At 40.0% G+C, this 20,181-nt stretch overlaps 1 protein-coding gene across 4 annotated transcripts in view; it reads left to right on the forward strand.

Moving 5' to 3' along the window:
* Positions 1–20,181, forward strand: part of LOC138435568 (E3 SUMO-protein ligase RanBP2-like) — a 59,167-nt gene that overhangs the window by 15,803 nt on the left and 23,183 nt on the right. For all 4 annotated transcript variants that reach the window (XM_069580393.1, XM_069580394.1, XM_069580395.1 and 1 more), the window contains exons 5-18: positions 2,919–3,149; positions 3,474–3,619; positions 5,071–5,263; positions 8,162–8,249; positions 10,002–10,211; positions 11,084–11,265; positions 11,351–11,526; positions 11,688–11,811; positions 12,692–12,853; positions 13,120–13,257; positions 13,334–13,480; positions 14,319–14,498; positions 14,580–14,663; positions 16,500–16,635. In XM_069580393.1, the coding sequence (XP_069436494.1) occupies positions 2,919–3,149; positions 3,474–3,619; positions 5,071–5,263; positions 8,162–8,249; positions 10,002–10,211; positions 11,084–11,265; positions 11,351–11,526; positions 11,688–11,811; positions 12,692–12,853; positions 13,120–13,257; positions 13,334–13,480; positions 14,319–14,498; positions 14,580–14,663; positions 16,500–16,635 (2,197 nt within the window). The remainder of the gene's footprint in view (positions 1–2,918; positions 3,150–3,473; positions 3,620–5,070; positions 5,264–8,161; positions 8,250–10,001; positions 10,212–11,083; positions 11,266–11,350; positions 11,527–11,687; positions 11,812–12,691; positions 12,854–13,119; positions 13,258–13,333; positions 13,481–14,318; positions 14,499–14,579; positions 14,664–16,499; positions 16,636–20,181) is intronic.

Here is a 20,181-nt window from a genome sequence, read left to right on the forward strand (position 1 = left end):
TTTTAATTGTCTGTTGGTTCCCCCTGCTGTGCAGCTTGTTCGATCTTGGTTCCCCAACCAGAGATTGAAACCAGGGCCCCTGCAGGAAGAGCGCTGAGTCCTAACCACTGGACTTTCGGGGAATTCTCATATATATTGTTTTTAAAAGTACCCCCACCCCTCATTTATACGTATTTCCAATAGAATTTTTAAGTGTTTTTTATTGAAATAATTATAGATTTTTCTCAGGAAGTTGCAGAGGTTGTACAGAAAGGTCCTGAGTGTGTTCCATCCAGTCAGAAACACGAATGGCTCAATGGTGGTTCCATCTTGGTGTCATTGTTGAACAGTCACCACAGGGTTTGGCATGGGTGCAGTATACATGTAGTCCTTGTTCCACCCGTCACGTGTAGACAGACGTGCATATCCAGCACTGCATCACCATGGGGGTGTCTTTCATGCCTCCGTTTCTGTGGTCACATCCACCTCTCCTTCCCATCATCCTTAGCTTCTGCCAACTGGTAATTTGTTCTCTGTCTTTATAATTTGTAACTAAAAAATGTCATGAGAATAGAAGCAGGCATCATGTGACCTTTTGCAGTTGGCTCTTCATTCTGCATGGTACCCTTGAGACCTTTCAAGTTGTGTGTGTCAGGATAGATTCCTTCCTTTTTGCTGAGTAGTATGTACTCATACAGTGTGTTCCACCATTGAACCATTTGCTTTGGGGGGAAATTCTGTGTTTCCAATTTTTAGCTATTACACATCAGGTATACACAATTGTGTACACATTTTTAAATCAAAAGTGTCTTTAAAAGCCATGGAGAGGGACTTCCCTCATGGTCCAGTAGTTAAGACTTCACCTTCCAAAGCAAGAGGTGCAGGTTCTAACCCTGGTTGAGAAGGTAAGATCCCACATGCCTCATGGCCAAAAAGTAAAGTATAAAACAGAAGCAATATTGTAACAAATTTAATAAAGACTTTGAAAATGGTCCACATTTGAAAAAAAAAAAAAAAGCCATGGAGATAAAAATACTAGTATCATTATCTTTTTTCTCTCCTTGTGGTAAGCGCCTGGGTTTTAAATATTAATCAAAAATGTTTCATAGTGCAGATTTCTTTCCCTTTTTAGTATCTTTGTTTTATGCCTCAAACATAATTTTTCATTGGTCATGACTTTCTTTATTGGCTATTTAGAGTCCATTTCGTCTGGTGACAGTAATGTTATGGACTGTGTGTATAATGGGGAGGGTATTGTTTTCTTGCAGTGTGACAAAAGTTTAATTGTGAAGCATCCTGATTTTCTTTAATGACTTTAAAAATACTGTTGTCTAAAACTAGTAAATCTTATGTCAGATTTTTTTCCTGAAAATTTTGGACTAGAAATCCATGAAATTTGTAACTATTAAGCAGAGTAATTCTGTTTCTCCTAGAAGTTGAGGCTTCCTTAAAATAGTTTTTTGGCACTTCTTTAATGAACAAAAATATCATTGATAGGAAGGCTTTCTTTGGGGTTTGAGAGTAGAGTTTTTGAAAAACATCTGTGATGGTGCTGATCTTTTACCTAATTTTAAACATGTAATTGATGTCTAGGGCTTCTTTGCAGTTATAGACCAGGTGTAAGTTTATGGAACTGGTCCAGGAGGAGACTGATGATGAGTGAGGTCCACTGGGCGGTGGGTGGGAGGTAAATGCAGGAAGGGGAAGTGGAGCTTACAGGCCATGGCTTCCATTTTCTCCGTGGAGGATGAGTGGAGATCCTAAAGAGAGGGTCAGAGAAAAGAGTACGAAGTGAACTCTTCAGGGAGTGGAAACAATGAGTTTTTAGAAGTAAACTAGGACTTTTTTCTAGGCATTGCCAGTCTGATGGTTTGAGATTATGAAGGTGAATCAATTGCCCTGGTTGTAATTCCCCATGCTCCCAGATGCCCTACACATGCTCATCTGTTAGTGCACTGGGGTGAAGACTGCAGGGATTGGGGCTTCCAGGAGGGGCAGAGAGAGCTAGCTGAGGGCTCTATCTGTAAGTTGGGAGTGATTGGATGTGAGACTCTGGTGTTTTAGCTTGACAGGGAAGGAAAGTGTATGTGTGTGTTTTATGGAAAATTAAAAGGACCTTTTCATGTGGTAGAGGCAGGAGATGTGGCAGTGAGGCTGTGCTAGCCTCGGGGAGGTGAGAAAATGAGAGTGTGTTGTGGTCTGAGTGATTTGTTCAGAGTATGTATTTTGCCACATGGATGGCTGAGGCTGGTGTGGAGTGGTGAAGGTGAAGCTGTTAAACAGCAGGGTGGCCAGGCTGTCCTGTGTCTTGTGCTGCTGGTAGTGATACATCTTAGGGATGAACGAAGGTAGTTCTGTTCCAGGTGCTGATAAGGAGGAGTGGGAGGTGTGGCCAGATAGCACATCCTTTAGTAAAATGTTATAAACATGTTTGGGGGAGGAGGGGCATGATCAGGTGATGACACTGGGAGTGAGTCGGTCACCACCTCCTCCACCTGTGCATAGACTAGCGGATAAGTGATGGCAGCCATCTTGGAAGCGGACTCTCGTTCAGTAAGGGGGAAGGTGAAGACCAAGAAGATGGTGGCACAGTAGGAGCCCCACAGTGGGAGAAGTGGGAGCGGGGACTAAGCAGCCTTAGGGAGATCCAGAGCACGTGGAGGGTGAGGACCCGTGGGGGCAAGGGCCCATTCTGGTCGTTGACGGGTATGCAGGGATGTTCTGAGCTGAGTCCAGGCCCTCCTGCAGCTGTGTAATCCCAGATGTTTCTCTCCATGTATTTTCTGGAGGTTGAGCTTCTGGAAGTGACTAAGGGTGCTAATGAGGTATGTAGGGTGGGAATTGACTAAAGCCAAACACTGTGGGATGGTGCTCATAGGAGCCATGATGTTTCTAAAATTGCACAGATGTTTCTCTAATTAATGGTTCTTTATAAATAGGAACAGCTTTTAGATTGTAAAGGTGAAGATGGATGGAATAAACTTTTCGACTTGATTCAATCAGAACTTTATGCAAGGCCTGATGATGTACACGTGAACATCCGACTGGTGGAGCTATATCGCTCCAACAGCAGGCTGAGGGATGCTGTGGCCCACTGCCACCAGGCAGAGAGGAACACAGCTCTGCGCTCAAGTTTAGAGTGGAATTCCTGTGTAGTACAGACCCTTAAGGTAGGTAAGAGCTGTTGGGTCTCAAAATTACCATATTTCCCTTTGTATTTAACCACTGCCCTCCATGACCTAAGTCTCTTTCGTTTATGTGTAGCAGCTGTGAAATGAGCTGATTTTACCAGGATGATTTCAATTTATAATGAGTGGATTCAAAAGATAGATATGAGAAATATGTTTGTGTGTTTTTTGGTGTTTTTGTAGGCTAATCTAAAACCAACATGGTTTTTCAGCCTGTGAATGGGCAAAGGGGTTTGTAGTGGTAAAACACTCAGTTTTGTAACACATGATACAGTTTTGTAACTTAGAGTTCTTTTTGCACAACAGGAATACCTGGAATCTTCACAGTGTTTGGAGTCTGATAAAAGTAACTGGAGAGCAACCAGTCAGGACTTACTTATAGCCTATGCTAACCTGATGCTTCTCACGCTGTCCATAAGAGATGCTCAGGAGAGCAGAGAATTACTGGAGAGGTAGGCCGACCTAGAGAGAGCACTTCAGTGTAAATTACAGATGTCTGTTTGTGTTCTTTCATCTAAACAACTTAATGTCATTATTTTTTCTGTAATGTCCAGAGGTAATACTTAATAACATGGTGAACTGCTTAGAAGGAATCTTCTTTTGGGGCAGTATTCTATTATAATTGGTTTTGTGAGACTCTGATTCTTAGAGAACTCTATTACTGTTCTTGGTTAAGTAATTATTCTTTTAATTAAACGTCTAGTTTTGGCATGCTTAGTAGAGTTGAGCCTGAAAATGCATGTCCTCATTGCTCTTCCATAATTCTAAGGACCAATGTCTCCATTTGATTAAAATAAATTCCACTGAACAGACACATCACTTGGATTTGTATGTCAATATAGAGCTTGTGGGCTAAACCAGGCTCACAGCCTGCTTGTGAGTGGGCCTCCCCTGACACAGCCGTCCTCCTGCTGTGTCAGCTGTGTGCTCGCTCACTGCAGCGAGCCTTGTGGCAGAGCTGCTGTGCCCGCAGAGCCACATCAGCATGGGGTCCTTAATGGACAAGGTTGCTGCTCCTTGGTGTACACTCTTATTCTGAAAAGTAATTCATCCCCCATCTCACATGGCAGGGAGTTCTTTTCACTGCGGTGTAGGAGAGTAAGTCGTTTTCTTGAGGAAGTACTTGGTGTCTTCATATGGGTAGTATGAGGGAGTAGCCAAAAAGACTCAGTCAAACTTTCTGATGATTTTAGAAAATATTTATGATTGAGGGGAAGTGGGCATGGTTATATACTTAAAAATTTTGGTCCCATGAGAAAATGGTGAGAAAGATGATTTCTTAGTGCTATGATACTACTACTACACATACCCCTTGGAGGAGTCTTGACACCCTCTGCAAGTTCCAAAAATTCACAGGCTAGAAGAAATAATCTATTGCTCAGATTTTCTTATTATAATCTACTTCAAAATCATTCTTCACATTTCTATTGTTTGCTTTTGATTTTCTTAGAAAATGAAGATTCTGAGGACCATTATGATTAAAAAGTACTGATTAGTACATAGATTACAAATAGTAGAATTATAATTAACTCTAGTTAAATGTATAGTAAAAGCAGCTTTCATATTGATAATGCATGTGTCTTAGTTGTTTACTTATAATGTGTAATGGCATGTTTATTTTGAGAAATTTCAACTTTGAATTGAATAATGAAACCATATGATCAAGAAGATGTTTTGGAATAAGACATTCTGGAGGTTAAGCTTGAAATATAGGAAGTATGTCAAATAACACGAAGCACTTGATGATTCATAATTCATAAAACAGTTATGGATTGTTGGGAGTTAGATGTGGAAGGTGATGCTTGAAGTAAATTCCTTTTTCAGTTTTATTTAGGATTAAATAATGACATGGATTATTCATAGTGTAGTAGTTTTACACCTGTGTAATACTTTAATATTCCAGTTTTGATAGCACTCTTCAGTCTGTGAAGTCTTGTGCAGGTGGAAATGAGGAGCTCTCAGCCACGTTCCTGGAAGTGAGAGGACATTTCTACATGCACGCCGGTTCGCTGCTGCTAAAGATGGGCCAGCACAGTGACGTGCAGTGGCGCGCGCTCTCGGAGCTGGCTGCGCTCTGCTATCTCATAGCCTTCCAGGTAAGCGCTCCCTGTCTGGTGTGCCATTAACCTTTCAGTGAGACTTGATTGTACTTCACATGGGGTGTGTCCTGGTATGTGATGAAAATGGGAAAAAACATGTACAAAGTTAAAATGAAACACTTTGATGGGGGAAAGACTAACGAGATTTATTAATATTCAGTACTAGTGAGGCGGGTGAAGCAGGTGCGCTGATGCATTGCCAGTGGCAGTTGGCATTGCTTTGACTGTTTGGAAGATAGTTTTGAAGAATTTGATCTTTTACTGTACCATTTCTGGGAATCTGTAAGGAAATAGTCTCAAGTATGGATAAAACATGATTCAAAAAGATACATATAACTTGGATGAAAATTTAATCAGTAAGTCAATTTGGGGGCATGGTTGCATAAGCTATGATAGAAAACTGTTTACCATAACTTTTAACATGTTAATTTTTAATATATATACAACCTTAACAGTATATTTACTACACAGCAGTATACTTACTCATCCTCAGAAACATGAAACAACTTTATGCATAGAAAGTGACATGAAGAGAATATGCCAGAATGTGAGCCTTTGTTTTTAGATGATGAGATGTTGACTCTTGCCCTCCCCTAATCCATTTTTGCAGTTTTAATGTTTTCTTCAGTGAGCTGCATCATTTCTGAACTGAAAAGAAATGAGCAGTCTTCCACAAAGTGAATTATTCCTAGCTTGTAGACATTGTTACCTTTAGAGAATAATTGTTTGCTTGAGAGAAAGAAAAAGGGTTTCACTGTAAAATGACTGTTGGAGGATGTTGCTTTTTCTAGTTCACATACTTGGGCCTTTTAAAACCTGTTGAGGTGCAGTCCACAGTGCTGCTGTTAGCTCAGCAGAGCCATTTTGTTCATAAGGAATTTATTAGTGAAAACCCACTCCAGTATTCTCGCCTGGCAAATCCCATGGACGGAGGAGCCGGGTGGGCTGCAGTCCATGGGGTCACTAGGAGTTGGACACGACTGAGCGACTTCCCTTTCACTTTTCACTTTCATGCATTGGAGAAGGAAATGGCAACCCACTCCAGTTCTTGCCTGGAGAATCCCAGGGACGGGGGAGCCTGGTGGGCTGCCATCTCTGGGGTCACACAGAGTCGGACACGACTGAAGTGACTTAGCGGCAGCAGCAGTGAAGTTAATGAAGTTTGCTAATCTGTATAAGCACTAAACTGTTATGATTAATATTTTTATAGAATTATCAAGTAGCTAACAGCTCTCTTTAATGGACATTGAAATGTATTAAATTTTTTAAATGGGTATTTTTATGTTGACACAGTCAACTGCTCTAAACATTGGCCTTTTTAAAATTGAATTGTTGTTGATATACAGTGTTGTATAGGTTACAGGTATATAGTACAGTGATTCGTGATTTTTAAAGATTATACTGTTCATAGTTATAAAATATTGGCTGCATTCCCTGTGTTGTATATTAGACCCTTGTAGCTTATTTTATACACAGTAGTTTTCACCTCTTCACTCTGATACCTTCCCCCTCCTCCCATCAGTAACCGCTAGTCTCTGTTCTCTATATCTGTGAGTCAGTTTCTTTTTTGTTGTATTTATTAGTTTGTTGTATTGAACTTTGACCTTTTTATATAGTAAAAACTACATCTCCCTCCTGATTGATTCTGCAGGCTGTTTGAATGGTAGGGTCTTCAGCCCCTTGATCAGGGACTGCGGTAGTTCTAGCGAGTTCAGTTGGTCTCTGACTTATTACTGTCTGACTTACAACAGTGGCTTGACAGTGGTGTGACAGTGATACCCATTCAGTAAAAACTCCACTTTGAGTTTTGAATTCCAATATTTCTGTATCAGCACAGAAAACATAGACTGAGTACAGCACTGTTATTTATTCTGATGCTTGGATGTTACTTCATTCTATAGATATACCATGGTTTGGGTTTCATTAAACCGATTCCCTAAAACTGAGATATTGCTGTGCTACTGCAAAATAATTCTGCAGTGACTAGCTTGTGCCATTTCCTATGTGAAAATTTGGGGGTGGAATGAGTTTGAGTGATGGATGGCAGGATCAATGTGTATCTGTGCATTTATAATATTTTGAGCTGTTGCCAAATTTCCAGTCTCACAGAGGTTGTACCAAATTATACTGCCATTCCCAGTGTAAGAAAATTACTAGAGGTTTAACGGCACTGCACCCACCGTCTGTGTGGTTACTTTCAGGATGATAAGTGTTCATTGGCTGGGACTCAGCATGTTCAGTGATGGACACTTGCAGCTTTTCAAGGTAGCCTGTTTTATTTTTAGATAATCTGGTTCTTTGTGCTTCCTTATATGGAGTAAAAATATTTCTCAAGCCGCTACCCATTGATGGTGTTTTGTTTCTTTTGGTGTTCCTTTCTTTTACAAGATAATTTTCTTAATACTCGAAGGCAGCTGTCATCTTCTCACCATTCTGTTTACTTGCAGTTCTTCTGCCTCTTCTTCATAGGACAGGACTTGGAGCCCTTTTCTTATCTAGGTTGTTCCCGTTACCCTGCTGGTCTCAGGTGGTCTGTGCTCTGGAAGGGTGTGGTGTTTCCATGTGGGGGTGTCCAGTACCAGGTGGTGTAGAGCTGTTGTCTCCTGGTCTGTCTGTGCAGGGCAGAAAAGGTCTCCAGCCAGATGCTCTTATTTCCCCAGCTGTAACTCCAACATGTACTTAATAGAAAGTGATTTCTCAGACATGCTCTTTGTAGGCATCTTTTCTAGATTATCTAAATTCCCCAGTTCCCAATGTTTCGCAGTTGGATTCCCAACTCTCTTTAACCATTGGCTGTTTATTCGTTATTGAAGAAAAGTACAGTGTAATAGAAAGGAACATTTTACTATTAGAAATGTATCACTAAATTAAGATTTTTGATTCTAAAATGATTAGGTTCCAAGACCAAAGACTAAATTAATAAAAGGAGAAGCTGGACAAAGTCTACTGGAAATGATGGCCTATGATCGTCTGAGCCAATCAGGTACTGGTAACATTTAACTGATTTTATTTTAAAAAGAAAAAAGAATTTTTTCCTTTTTGAACACATCTTAGATAGTGTCTTCTCTCTGCCCAGGAGATAATTTGTTAGATATTTTTCTCCTTGCTATATTGAATTAGGGAGAGAGAAGAGAGAACAAATGATAAAAAATGGTATATTCTTTAAAAGGAACAAACATTGTTTGCTCTTGGGTGGAGAAACTCCTTAACCCATCCTTAATCTAGCTGCTAGAATCTCCATCCAGAACATTTTATAGCATTTCTTGAACTAAGAATAAGTTACTGGTTTGCTAGCCATTGGGGATAAAAGGTGAAAAAGTTAGGGATCTCTCTCTTCAGGAGCTGACAACTTAGAAGCAAAGACAGAAGGTGTAGGTGTATATTCACATTCTGTTAGGCTGTTGGAATTTGTAGATTTATTCCCAGTTCTTACTATTTGGGTTGGATCCTAAAGGTCTGTTACACTGTCTGGCTTTCCTAAGGCACAGACTTGAAAGTGTTCACGTAGCCAGTGAGTCAAACAGTGAACTGAAGGCTCTGTAGGGAAATGTTTCTGTAAGAGGCAGTTTTGATGTAAAGTTGAAGGCCCTTCATTAAGAGTTAGGAAATGATCTTAAATCCAAGTACCTGTAAGCTGGGGTCTGTAGGTAAACTGTTGGTCAAGGCTCCTCTGTCCCACAGCTTACTTCTTTGTAGGAGATAAAACTTTGAGTCCTTAAAGCGATCTTTTAGTTTTTTTTTTTCTCAGATCTCCCTTCTACCTTTGCAGAGGGTCACAGTTTGTAAAATGAGCTGTGTTGTACTGTCTTTGATGGACCTGCTGAGCTTGTCTCTGCAAATTTTTAAAGAGATAATTGTCTGGTAGTAACGAAACCTGACTGAACAACAGAATTACAGGAAAAAAGTTGTTTTGTTTTGTTTCAAACAGCCTGATTGTATAAAATTCACTTAATGATATTATTCACTTATTTTAAGTGTGCAGTTTAGTGGTATTTATTTAGTATGTTCACAGAATTGTATGATCATCACCATGATTTTAGGATATTTTCATTACCTCATGAAGAAACCTGGTACCCATTGGCAGTCACTCCCCATTTCCCTGCAAACCACTAGTCCTGGGCAGCCACGAGTGTTCTCTTTATCTCTTTCTGTTCTGGACGTTTCATATATTGAATCATGCATGCTGTGGTCTTTGGATCACTGTCTTCATTTACTTAGCATAGTGCTTTCAAGGCGCATCCATGTGTACTAGAACTAGAATGTGAACTAGAACCTCATCCAAGGAGTGTTTTTAAAATAGGTTCAAATCTGTGGAATCATAGTCTCTGGGAGTGGAAGTCTAGAACTGAAACAGAAAAATTTTACACTCTTTAAAGGATGATTTTGACCAGCCAGATTTAGCAATTTGGTGTATCAAGGACAGAAAATTGAGCTTGATCCTGTTCTCCTTTGGCCACTTGAATCCCACGCTTTTCCAAAAGGAAATCCTTCTGGGATTTTTCACACACATTTTTTTCCTTTCCTTTTACCCTAGCACATAGACACAGATGCTTTGACACCTGTAGTCTATTCATTTTTCACATCAGCACCCTTTTGGGTCCAGCTGTGGTTTTTGGGCTGGAGGGTTCATTCTTAGAATGTCATGTTATTTCCCCTTAGGGTAAGTGAATGAAACTGTTGAGAGATGTAACTTTAATCTTTGTATTTTAAATGATGGAAATAATTTGTTTTTCAGGGCATATGCTGGTAAACTTAAGTCGTGACAAGCAAGACTTTTTAAAAGAGGTTGTAGAATCCTTTGCCAACAGGAGTGGGCAGTCAGCTTTGTACGATGCTTTGTTTTCTCGTCAGTTACCTAAGGACAGCTCTTTCCTTGGTAGTGATGATATTGGAAGCATTGATGTACAAGAACCAGATCTGGATGAATTGGCTAGATATGATGTTGGTAAGTGGTATCTTTCTAAGGAAACACTTGACATTTTAATCCCTTTACACCAGGAGATATATAATAGCAACAGGGGGATTATCCAGAAATAATGACTTAATATTTTTCTGAATTACTTTCAAGGTTTATTGGGGGAAGGTAATATGAGGTATTGGTAGTGGTTATGGTAGCATGTGCTTTTCTTCTGAATAGTTCTATACACATGATTGGTGTCATGAATTCTCTCCTAAGTATCATTTTGATGCTAATACAATCTTTTTAATGAAATAGCTATAATGTACTTGCCAGTTTCCATCTGGAAGCTGTTTCCAGTTTTTTCACTTACATTAAAAATACTGATGACAATTTTTAGGTGTCTCCATTTCTTTTTTTTTTTCTATACAGAGTCCTAAAAATATAATTACTGGGATGAAGTTGATGGACATGTTTGTCTCACAGATTGCTGTATTACCAGAAAGCTTGTTCCTCTTTTATGCTTTCAGAAGCCAATAAACTTTTTAGTATTGAGTTTCTTAATCTATTAATGTAGTGGTATCCCACTGTTTTCACATTTATTTACCAAAAGGAAGATCTGTTGTTTCAAGCTTTATTACCGGATGGCTGTTCTTTATTTCACCTCTGTCAGATTTTGTTTTATTGAGTTCTAGTGAGGCTCTTTTTTTCCTTCAAAAGAACTTTTTCCATCAAAACTCTTTTTATGAAGAACACTAGACTTTGCTTATATGTTTTCCCTATACTCTGATACTGAAAAGCAGTTATAACATTAAGTTACATTTAGTATTACTATGAGTGAGTTTATGTTGGCAAAACTGATGGCACACAAAAATTTCCAAAACCTCAAGCTGTTTTTTTTGTTTTTCGCTTTATTTCAGGTGCCATTCGGGCACATAATGGCAGTCTTCAACACCTTACCTGGCTTGGCTTACAGTGGGATTCATTACCTACCTTACCTGCAATTCGAAAATGGCTAAAACAGCTTTTTCATCATTTGCCCCAGGAAACCTCAAGACTTGAAACAAATGCACCTGAATCAATATGTATTTTAGATCTTGAAGTAAGCATAGATTTTAATAACTTAAATACCATGAATACTCTTTTGTGTTTTTTTTTCCCTAAATTGATTTTTTTTTTTTAATCAGGTATTTCTTCTTGGAGTAATATATACCAGCCACTTACAGTTAAAGGAAAAGTCTAATTCTCACTGCAGCTTCTATCAGCCTCTGTGTTTGCCACTGCCTGTGTGTAAACAGCTTTGCACAGAAAGGCAGAAAGCATGGTGGGATGCAGTTTGTAATCTGATTCATAGAAAAGCAGTGTAAGTAGCAAAAACAAAGAAAAATTCCTTTAACTTAACCACAGGGACTTAATTTAATTCTCATGTAAAGTTTTAATTATCAAGTGATGATTAATAAACATGTAAGTGGTGAACTACATGTTTATAAATCAATTTCATTAAATAAAACGTTTTTTTTTTAGACCTGGGACTTCAGCAAAATTGCGACTTCTAGTTCAGCGTGACATAAACACTCTACGAGGCCAGGAAAAAACTGGCCTTCAGCCTGCTCTGCTCGTGCACTGGGCAAAGTGCCTTCAGAAAACGGTGAGTTCACTGAAGTGTAGCAGTTGGTAAGAACATTACCTTAATTTTTTTTAATGACATACTTGACCTTGAAAGTTTTTTGGTTTAAAAACAGTAGCAGCGTGTTCATATTGTGTCAGGTGAAATGTATTTTCACAATCTTGCCACAAAGTAGATAGTATAGTTTGTATGTAAGTGCTTAGAACAATGCCTAGCACAGTAAATATTACCAGGGTATTAGCTGTTACTATTCAGAGAAGGCAATGGCACCCCACTCCAGTACTCTTGCATGGAAAATCCCATGGATGGAGGAGCCTGGTAGGCTGCAGTCCGTGGGGTCACTTAAGAGTTGGACACAACTGAGCAACTTCACTTCACTTTCACTTTTCACTTTCATGCATTGGAGAAGAAATGGCAACCCACTCCAGTATTCTTGCCTGGAGAATCCCAGGGACGGGGGACCCTGGTGGGCTGCCGTCTATGGGGTCGCACAGAGTCGGGTGCGACTGAAGTGACTTAGCAGCAGCAGTTGTTACTATTACAGTTAACAGCCTGAAGGTTTTTTTACCTGTTTGGCGGCACAAGGCTCTATAGGTAAGGGTATTATAGACCTTGCTTAATATTTGAGGTCTGTTCTGTGGGCACCTATAGCAACTTCAGGAAAAAAGAGTAGGCGCCCGATTGGGTAGTATCGTTGGAGGTGTGTCAAAGTTGGGTGTAAAATGAGTGCTGGTGGTAAAGTGCTTAGTTATTCTAGAATTTGGAAAGGTGAGCATATGACTTTTGAGATTCTATTTTGCCTAGGATTTGAAATTTTAGCCAGTTGGTCAGAGCATCTGCAAGTGAGTTTTTTAATCTGTTCGTTTGTGTCTCTCTGTGTGCTTCTAACTTTGTATTTTAGGGCAGTGGTCTTAATTCTTTTTATGATCAACGAGAATACATAGGCAGAAGTGTTCACTACTGGAAAAAGGTTTTGCCATTGTTGAAGATGATCAAGAAGAAGAGCAGCATCCCTGAACCTGCTGATCCTCTGTTCAGGCATTTCCATAGTGCAGACATTCAGGTAACGCAGAGTCCCATCGTGAACTAGCTGGAGGTCTGGGCTTCTAGTTTATATATAAGAAAATAGAAGTAAAAACTGCTTATATTAATTGCCCAACTATTTAATGGTAGTCTTGTTTTCTAAGTCCACTGTCTGTCACAGATGCAACATGGCAGAGAAGAACACTGAGATGCTGATCTCATTAGATCGTGTAAAATCCTTGGGCATATTTGGGTTTGATATTCTGGGTAGAGGCAGCTTGACTGAAGGTTACCCAATGTATTTAGGCATGTGAAGTTGGTGAATACGAAGATGAAGCACACATCACATTTGCTATATTGGATGTAGTTAATGGAAATATAGATGATGCTATGGCTACGTTTGAATCTATTAATAACGTCACTTCTTACTGGAATCTTGCACTGGTAAGTAGTGTGGTACTTGAATTAAAGGGTTTTTCTTTTAAAACGTAATTGTTTCATAAAGCACTCTTGTGTATAGCTTTTTCACAGAAAAGCAGAAGACATTGATAATGATGTGCTTTCTTCTGAAGAACAAGAAGAATGCAAAAATTACCTGAGAAAGACCAGGGACTACCTGATAAAGATTTTAGATGACTGTGATTCAAATCTGTCGGTAGTTAAGAAAGTAAGTTGCCGATTGTACTTTCTTATTATTGATAACTAAGTAATAAGGAATTTTGCCTTGATTTTTGTATTTTGGTAATTTAAAAAATGCTTAGCGATACCACATTAATGCACAGAAGTGGGGTGTTTAAATATTTAATTAGGATTACTTTGCCTTAGGTTTTTGTGTGTGTGTTTAAATGTGGACATTTAGGTTTATACCATTATAGAAATGCTTATTGGAGAATTAGAAAAGGCTGGCATTTATTTTTGTTACCTGGTGATGAATTCAGCAAATGTTGCCACTAAGTCTAGTTCTGTGTGGACTTGGCAGTTAAACATGTTAATGAAATCAGGTGGTTGCTCATGACTTTGGGACGTTTCTCCCCCATCACTGTCTCCTGTGACCACCTTTCCCCAGCTGTCAGCAGTTTGAGGCTATTGTGATGGGATTAACCTCAGTGACATTCAACCTTCCACCTGTTTGATTGATGAGTTTGTGTTGCTGCTCTTGGATTAGAGTTATGTTTGGTGCATGCCAGCGTCTGTGTTTCTCTCCTCTCATTCAAAATCAGTGAGTGAGTGGCAGTGACTTACTGTGCTCACATGGAAAAACTCCCCAGTTAACATTTCTCTGTCCTTGCTGCTGCCGTCAGGAGGGCTAGACACAGCATGGACTTGAGGGTTAGAAGACTTTAGATTGCCCAGCATTTTCTGTGTGTTGTTACATAAAGTACAATGTGCTTGTCACACAGAAGTATGAAAATATAAATTAGTAAGATAAAAAAATCCTTATTTGAGAGTTCTTCTGTTGGTGGTTTTGCAAACTAAAGATGTTGATTCTTGCCTTTTATTTCTAGTTGCCTGTGCCCCTGGAATCTGTGAAAGAGATGCTTAATTTAGTCATGCAGGAGCTCGATGAGTTCAGTGAAGGAGCACCTCTTCATAAAAATGGGTCTTTACGAAACGCAGATTCAGAAATAAAGCACTCAACTTCATCTCCCACCAAATACTCCCCATCACCAAATAGAAGTTGTAAGGTAAGTGAAAAAGAGGAGTCACTTTACTGCAGAATGTGTGTTCTAGATGTTCTAAATACTGTTTCATCATTATTTTTTTAGTATTCTCCCAAAACACCACCTCAGTGGGCAGAAGATCAAAATTGCTTATTGAAAATGATCTGCCAACAAGTGGAGGCCATTAAGGTAAATGCCTTGATTTTTCTAAACTGTGCCTATCTTATTCCAAGACTCCTTCCTTGACCACGTTCTCACTCATTTCTAACACTGTTCCAGATGTTCCTCTGCTGCATGACTGTAGTCATACTGTGATTTACATGCTTCCGTCTTGACATTAGCTTATTTTTGAAATTGCTTATGTGTCTTTATCCTCGACAAGATGTGAATCTTTCAAAAATGGCGACTCATATCCAAACCATAGCCCTGTTCCCGGCATAGAGGAGGTCCCCAGTGATTGAGTGAACTAGCAAGCTCTAGTCTTCATACCTTGATTTATGAGATTATAGCTCAGACTGACTAGTGTATATGTCACATTTATAGCTAAGACTTCACAAGTGGTCTAAACTTTAAAAGGTCTCTTTATCTTTTTATTACTTCATGTGAATTTGACTTAATTATGTAAAGATGCAGGTGTCTGTACATGATTGTGCTTTAACTTTATGAAAGTGACCTCAACTGTAGCACTCAAAGGAACTTCTTTGGAATTGGAGGTACAAGTAAGTTGTTTCATGCTCATTGACAAGAACTAATGCTTTCTAAAATCATGCCAAGGAAAGTTGAAACCTGTATTTTTTGTACTTTTGAATTTCCATAAAGATTTTGTGTGTTAATTTTGTATAACTGTGACCTGCATGATATTACATGCTAACCATGTAGATTTCTGGCACCTACATGGTGTTCTTGTGTGCCTGGAAAGCTAGGGTCTAATACTAACTGCCACTGATGCACTTCTTTGGGTCAGGCACTTCCTTAGCTTTCTCTGTCTCTTTGTCTTCTCATCTATAAAGTGAGACTTGTCAAAACTAGTTTTATATCACGTGTTCTAGTTGTTCAAGTTTTAACATTATGTTTTCAGCTTTAATTGGATGTTTAAGTCTATGGTCCAGATACTGGTGGTGACCAGTTAAATTTTCCAGCTGATTCCATTCGTTTCTTATTTTTAGATATATACCATCTCGACTAGACATAGTATAGATGGATGAATGGGGAAAATTTTATTTAGTTTGAAAATTTAAGATATATTTTTGACCTTAATAGTTATGGGGTTTGTTTTTTTTTTTTCCTCCAGGAAATTTTTATTCCTAAAATGCTTCTTTTTTTGTTCTCCACACCACCTGGCTTGCAGGCATCTTGGTTGCCATCCCCTTCCACCCACCCACCCAGGAATTAGACCCAGGGCTGCTGCAGTGAAAGCACTGAGCCTAAACCACTAGACTGCCAAGGAATTTCATCTGAAACACTTGTAGAAGAAAAGGGTAGCCATGCTGGATCTGTCTCTGACCTCACTTATTATAACTTATTCCTGAAAAATACCTGCCTTATAGGTTCTGGGGTTGAGAAGGTGTTGCCTTTTTCTTGTCTGATCCCTAACCACTGGCTGTAGTAGTTGGTGCTCGAGGGCTTACTTGCTTTGAAGCATGTAGAATCTTCCTGGAGCAAAAGGATATAAACCGTGTCCCCTGCATTGGCAGGCAAATTCCTATCCATTGCATCATTAGGGAAGTCCTGAACAGAACTTTAGAAAGATGAAGTAAATGTAGAATGGAAAGGGAGATGAAGCCGTTTTTTAGGTTAGAGCTGACTCTAGATTTGAGTGGATTTGGTAATGATACTAAGGAGGGAAAAGAATGGGAGCAGAAAACAAGCTTTAAGAAATTAAGAATCATGTTTTACATTAGCACTTGGTGCTCAGATCTGACTGGAGTATGGACTCTCTAAAACGCATCATCAGATATTAAATTTGCTTTAGCACTGTTTACACCGTGATATAATTGTTTAAAATTGTTTTTTTTCTTCCAACAGAAAGAAATGCAGGAGTTGAAACTAAATAGCAGTAGCTCAGGGTCCCCTCACCGTTGGCCTCCAGAGAATTATGGACCAGACCCAGTGCCTGATAGTTATCAGGGGTCACAGAATTTTCACGGGGCCCCACTGACAGGTAAGTTGGCAACTGAATAATCCCAGGTGTTAGTGACGACACTGTACTGCTGCCTCCTTCAGTTAGGTAATTTGTGAAACCACCTTGTCTATATGCCTCAATTTATTACATGTTTGTGTCTACCTATACTCCAGAAACAAAACAAGCTTTATCTGATCCTATTTATGTAAAGGCTTAAAGAACCCTTTACTGCACATCTCAGAGGAGCTGAGACTGAGCTGGAACTATGCCTTATATTGGAAAAATGTTAACTAATGGTATAATTCATTAAGAGCTGCCTAATTATGAAATTAAACTTTGGGGAATTATTTTGATGACATTCTGAGAGGTCTGACAGTCTTGGGAAATCTTTTGTATATGGAAGGAGAGAGTTTAAGCTAGGGTAGAGTGGATTTTTAGGTTGTACTTTTACTTAGCTCTCGAGCCAGTTTGTCTGTTTGAAACAGAAATAACACTTGCATCGCATGGTTATGTATTTATGTGTATGGGAGGTGTGTGTGTGCGTATTAGGCATTTACTTAGAGTATGCAGTAAACATTCAGTGAACCACAGGGCACAGGCAGTTGCCCTCTGGGTTGTCCATGTGCCAGGGCGCGTTGTGTATGTGATTTCATTCAATTACAGTAACCCAGAGCGGGAGATATTATTATGAATTCCCATGTTTAGATGAAATGGGCTTAGAAGATTAGGTGACACCCATTATTGTACATGTCACTGTTGGTAGAGGCTTCAGACTCTGGTGCTTTGACGTCAGGCCACCTGCCCCCATGCAGCCAGAGTGATGATGAAGGCAGGTGTTTTTCACGTGAGACAGATTCCTGAAATGGAGGTAATTAGATTAATTGGTTTTAGTTCAAAAGAAAGATTGGAAATGGTGTGGCCTAGTTTAGTACCTTAGTGATGGTCCCTAGGGTCCTCCTTAGAGCAGCTTTCTGTCTTCTCATGACAGTGTCCTTCAAGTGCAACAGGTGACAGAGAAGATCTTTGTGAAGTCAGACTCACTAATGCTGTCAATTATAGGTGTGGATGTGAGGGGCCTGCCAGATTTAAACATTGCTTGCCTAAGGTGCCATACACCATGTGGAACCTGACTGGCGCTGACAGGCTCATGGCTGGCTTCCTCTGGGGCTTTCTGGATGCTGTGTGGTTATCATCGGGCACCTTGTGGGTCACAAGTTCTGTTTCTTCTTTGTATGTGCATAGCAGGTCTTCTGGTTGTTAAACACACATCTGAACATAACATTCACATTGTCTTATTTTATTCTTACAAGTACCCTGTGGACTGTGTAGACGCAGCACACCCTCACTTGACAGGTGAGAGGAATGGAGACCCCAGTGGGCTGCTTGACAGTCGCAGTTGCAGGCAGCTCTGGCTCTAGCCAAGAGTCCCAGCTCCTGACCACCCTCCTGAACTCACAGATGGTTTCCTTAGTGAAGGTCCAGATGTGCCAGGGTGACCCTTGTCTACTGATAGTAGATGACTAAAAACCATCAGTAAGCTCGAATAAGGAAATGCTCAAAAGTACTGACGAGTGTAAAGAAAACTGGAAACTAATCATGTCACAGAGAGTTCTGCTACCAATTTAGAGCATTTTTTTCTGGTCCTTTCTCTTTGTATTCATAAGGAATTTTTAATGAGATTTTCACATTAGCATTTTGTTCGGAGATGAGTAAGCATGTGTTTTAAATACAACTGTTAAGTTCTGAGCATTTTTCTACTCAGTATTCTTTGATGGTACCATTAATGAACATGAGGACCCTATCACATGGAAGCTCTGCAAGTTTTACTCCCTGGTTATTATTTCCCATTGTAATTATTATAATGAACGCAATCCTAGGATTTGTGTAATGGTGTTGTAATTATTGCCATGAACACAATCCTAGGATTTCAGGGTTTTACAAGATTTCTTGCGTTGGGGAATTGCTTTCCTGAAAAACTGTGCTAATTTTACACTTTTACCTCCAAGATCTGGTAGTGCCTGTCTGTTTGCACTCTTGCCAGTTGTTAACTATTACCTGACCTCCCTCCTGAACTCACAGATGGTTTCCTTAGTGAAGGTCCAGATGTGCCAGGGTAGCCCTTGTCCACTGATAGTAGATGACTAAAAACCATCAGTAAGCTCGAATAAGGAAATGCTCAAAAGTACTGACGAGTGTAAAGAAAACTGGAAACTAATCATGTCAGTTTATTAAAACCTTGCCAGGTTTTAAAAGCAAAAATAATATCAGCTTTTAAATTTTTTTTTTTTTTTTATACTAGGAATGTTCAGCACACTTTGATTTCATGAGTTACCTATTTATTTGGTGCTTTTTTTCTATAGGATTTTTTTGGGTAGGTTTATAAGACATCTGAGGAGAAGGCAATGGCACCCCACTCCAGTACTCTTCCCTAGAAAATGCCATGGACGGAGGAGCCTGGTAGGCTATAGTCCATGGGGTCGCTAAGAGTCGGACACGACTGAGCGACTTCCCTTTCACTTTTCACTTTCATGCATTGGAGAAGGAAATGGCAACCCACTCCAGTGTTCTCGCCTAGAGAATCCCAGGGACGGGGGTAACCCCAGTGGGCTGCCGTCTATGGGGTCGCACAGAGTCGGACATGACTGAAGTGACTTAGCAGCATAAGACATCTGAACTGTTTCTTTCACTCTCAGTGACTTCATCACTGAGAGTGAAAATTTAAATTTCAGATGTTACAATTCTTGGCCCATATATATCCATCCACTTGTTCTGTGTTCTTTGCCTATTTTCTCCCAGGAATGTTTCAGAGGAGCCCCTGCAGGCAGCATACTAGTTTCCTTGCTCAGCTGTGGGCTTCTCCAGTGGCGCTGCCTCTGTGTTACTGTGCAGGGAGCACAGTACCCTGTGGTACCCTGTGGTACCCTGTGGACTGTGTAGACGCAGTTCACCCTCACTGGGCCTGGTTTACCCTCACTGGGCCTTTGCAGGACTTTCCAGAGTCAGCTGCTCAGCACCACTTGGGTCACAGTTTCCACTTCCTTCTTGTGTAAAGATATAAATGATCTTTAAGTTGTGTTGTTTTCTGGTAAAACTTTCATAGAACAGATCGAGCAAATGGCTGTTGGTTGTTTTTGCCATCAACAGGACTATCTTCTAGTTGTTAGTTTCCTGGTAACATACACGCACACAAAGCAGGTGGGGCAAATAGTTTGGGCGCCAGTTCAAGTGTCAGTCATGTTGTATCCTGTTTATTAAGCCAAGAAGCACATTTTGTGTTACTTTTGAGATCCTTTATGTGAATTTGCCAGGTGATTTTTTGACCTGAATGTTGTTGCTAGCTTGAGTATAAAATGCAACCTTGTCATTCTGCAGATTTTCAAGCCTCTGCAGATTTTCAAGCTCTGAGGCCATCACATATGTTTTGGTTCCTTAAGTCCTTCCTGTGGCCAGTGTCTCCCCTGTATTCCTGATGTGGCAGGATTGTGTCTTCACATCGAGCCCCTCTTTCTCAGGAAGGGGGCCCTCTACTCCTCTTAGCTCCTTCTGGTGCTCGCTGTGGGGCCTCTCTTGGTGCCCACCCGCTGC

Source organism: Ovis canadensis, chromosome 3 (assembly GCF_042477335.2).
Source record: "Ovis canadensis isolate MfBH-ARS-UI-01 breed Bighorn chromosome 3, ARS-UI_OviCan_v2, whole genome shotgun sequence".
Lineage (NCBI taxonomy): Eukaryota > Metazoa > Chordata > Mammalia > Artiodactyla > Bovidae > Ovis > Ovis canadensis.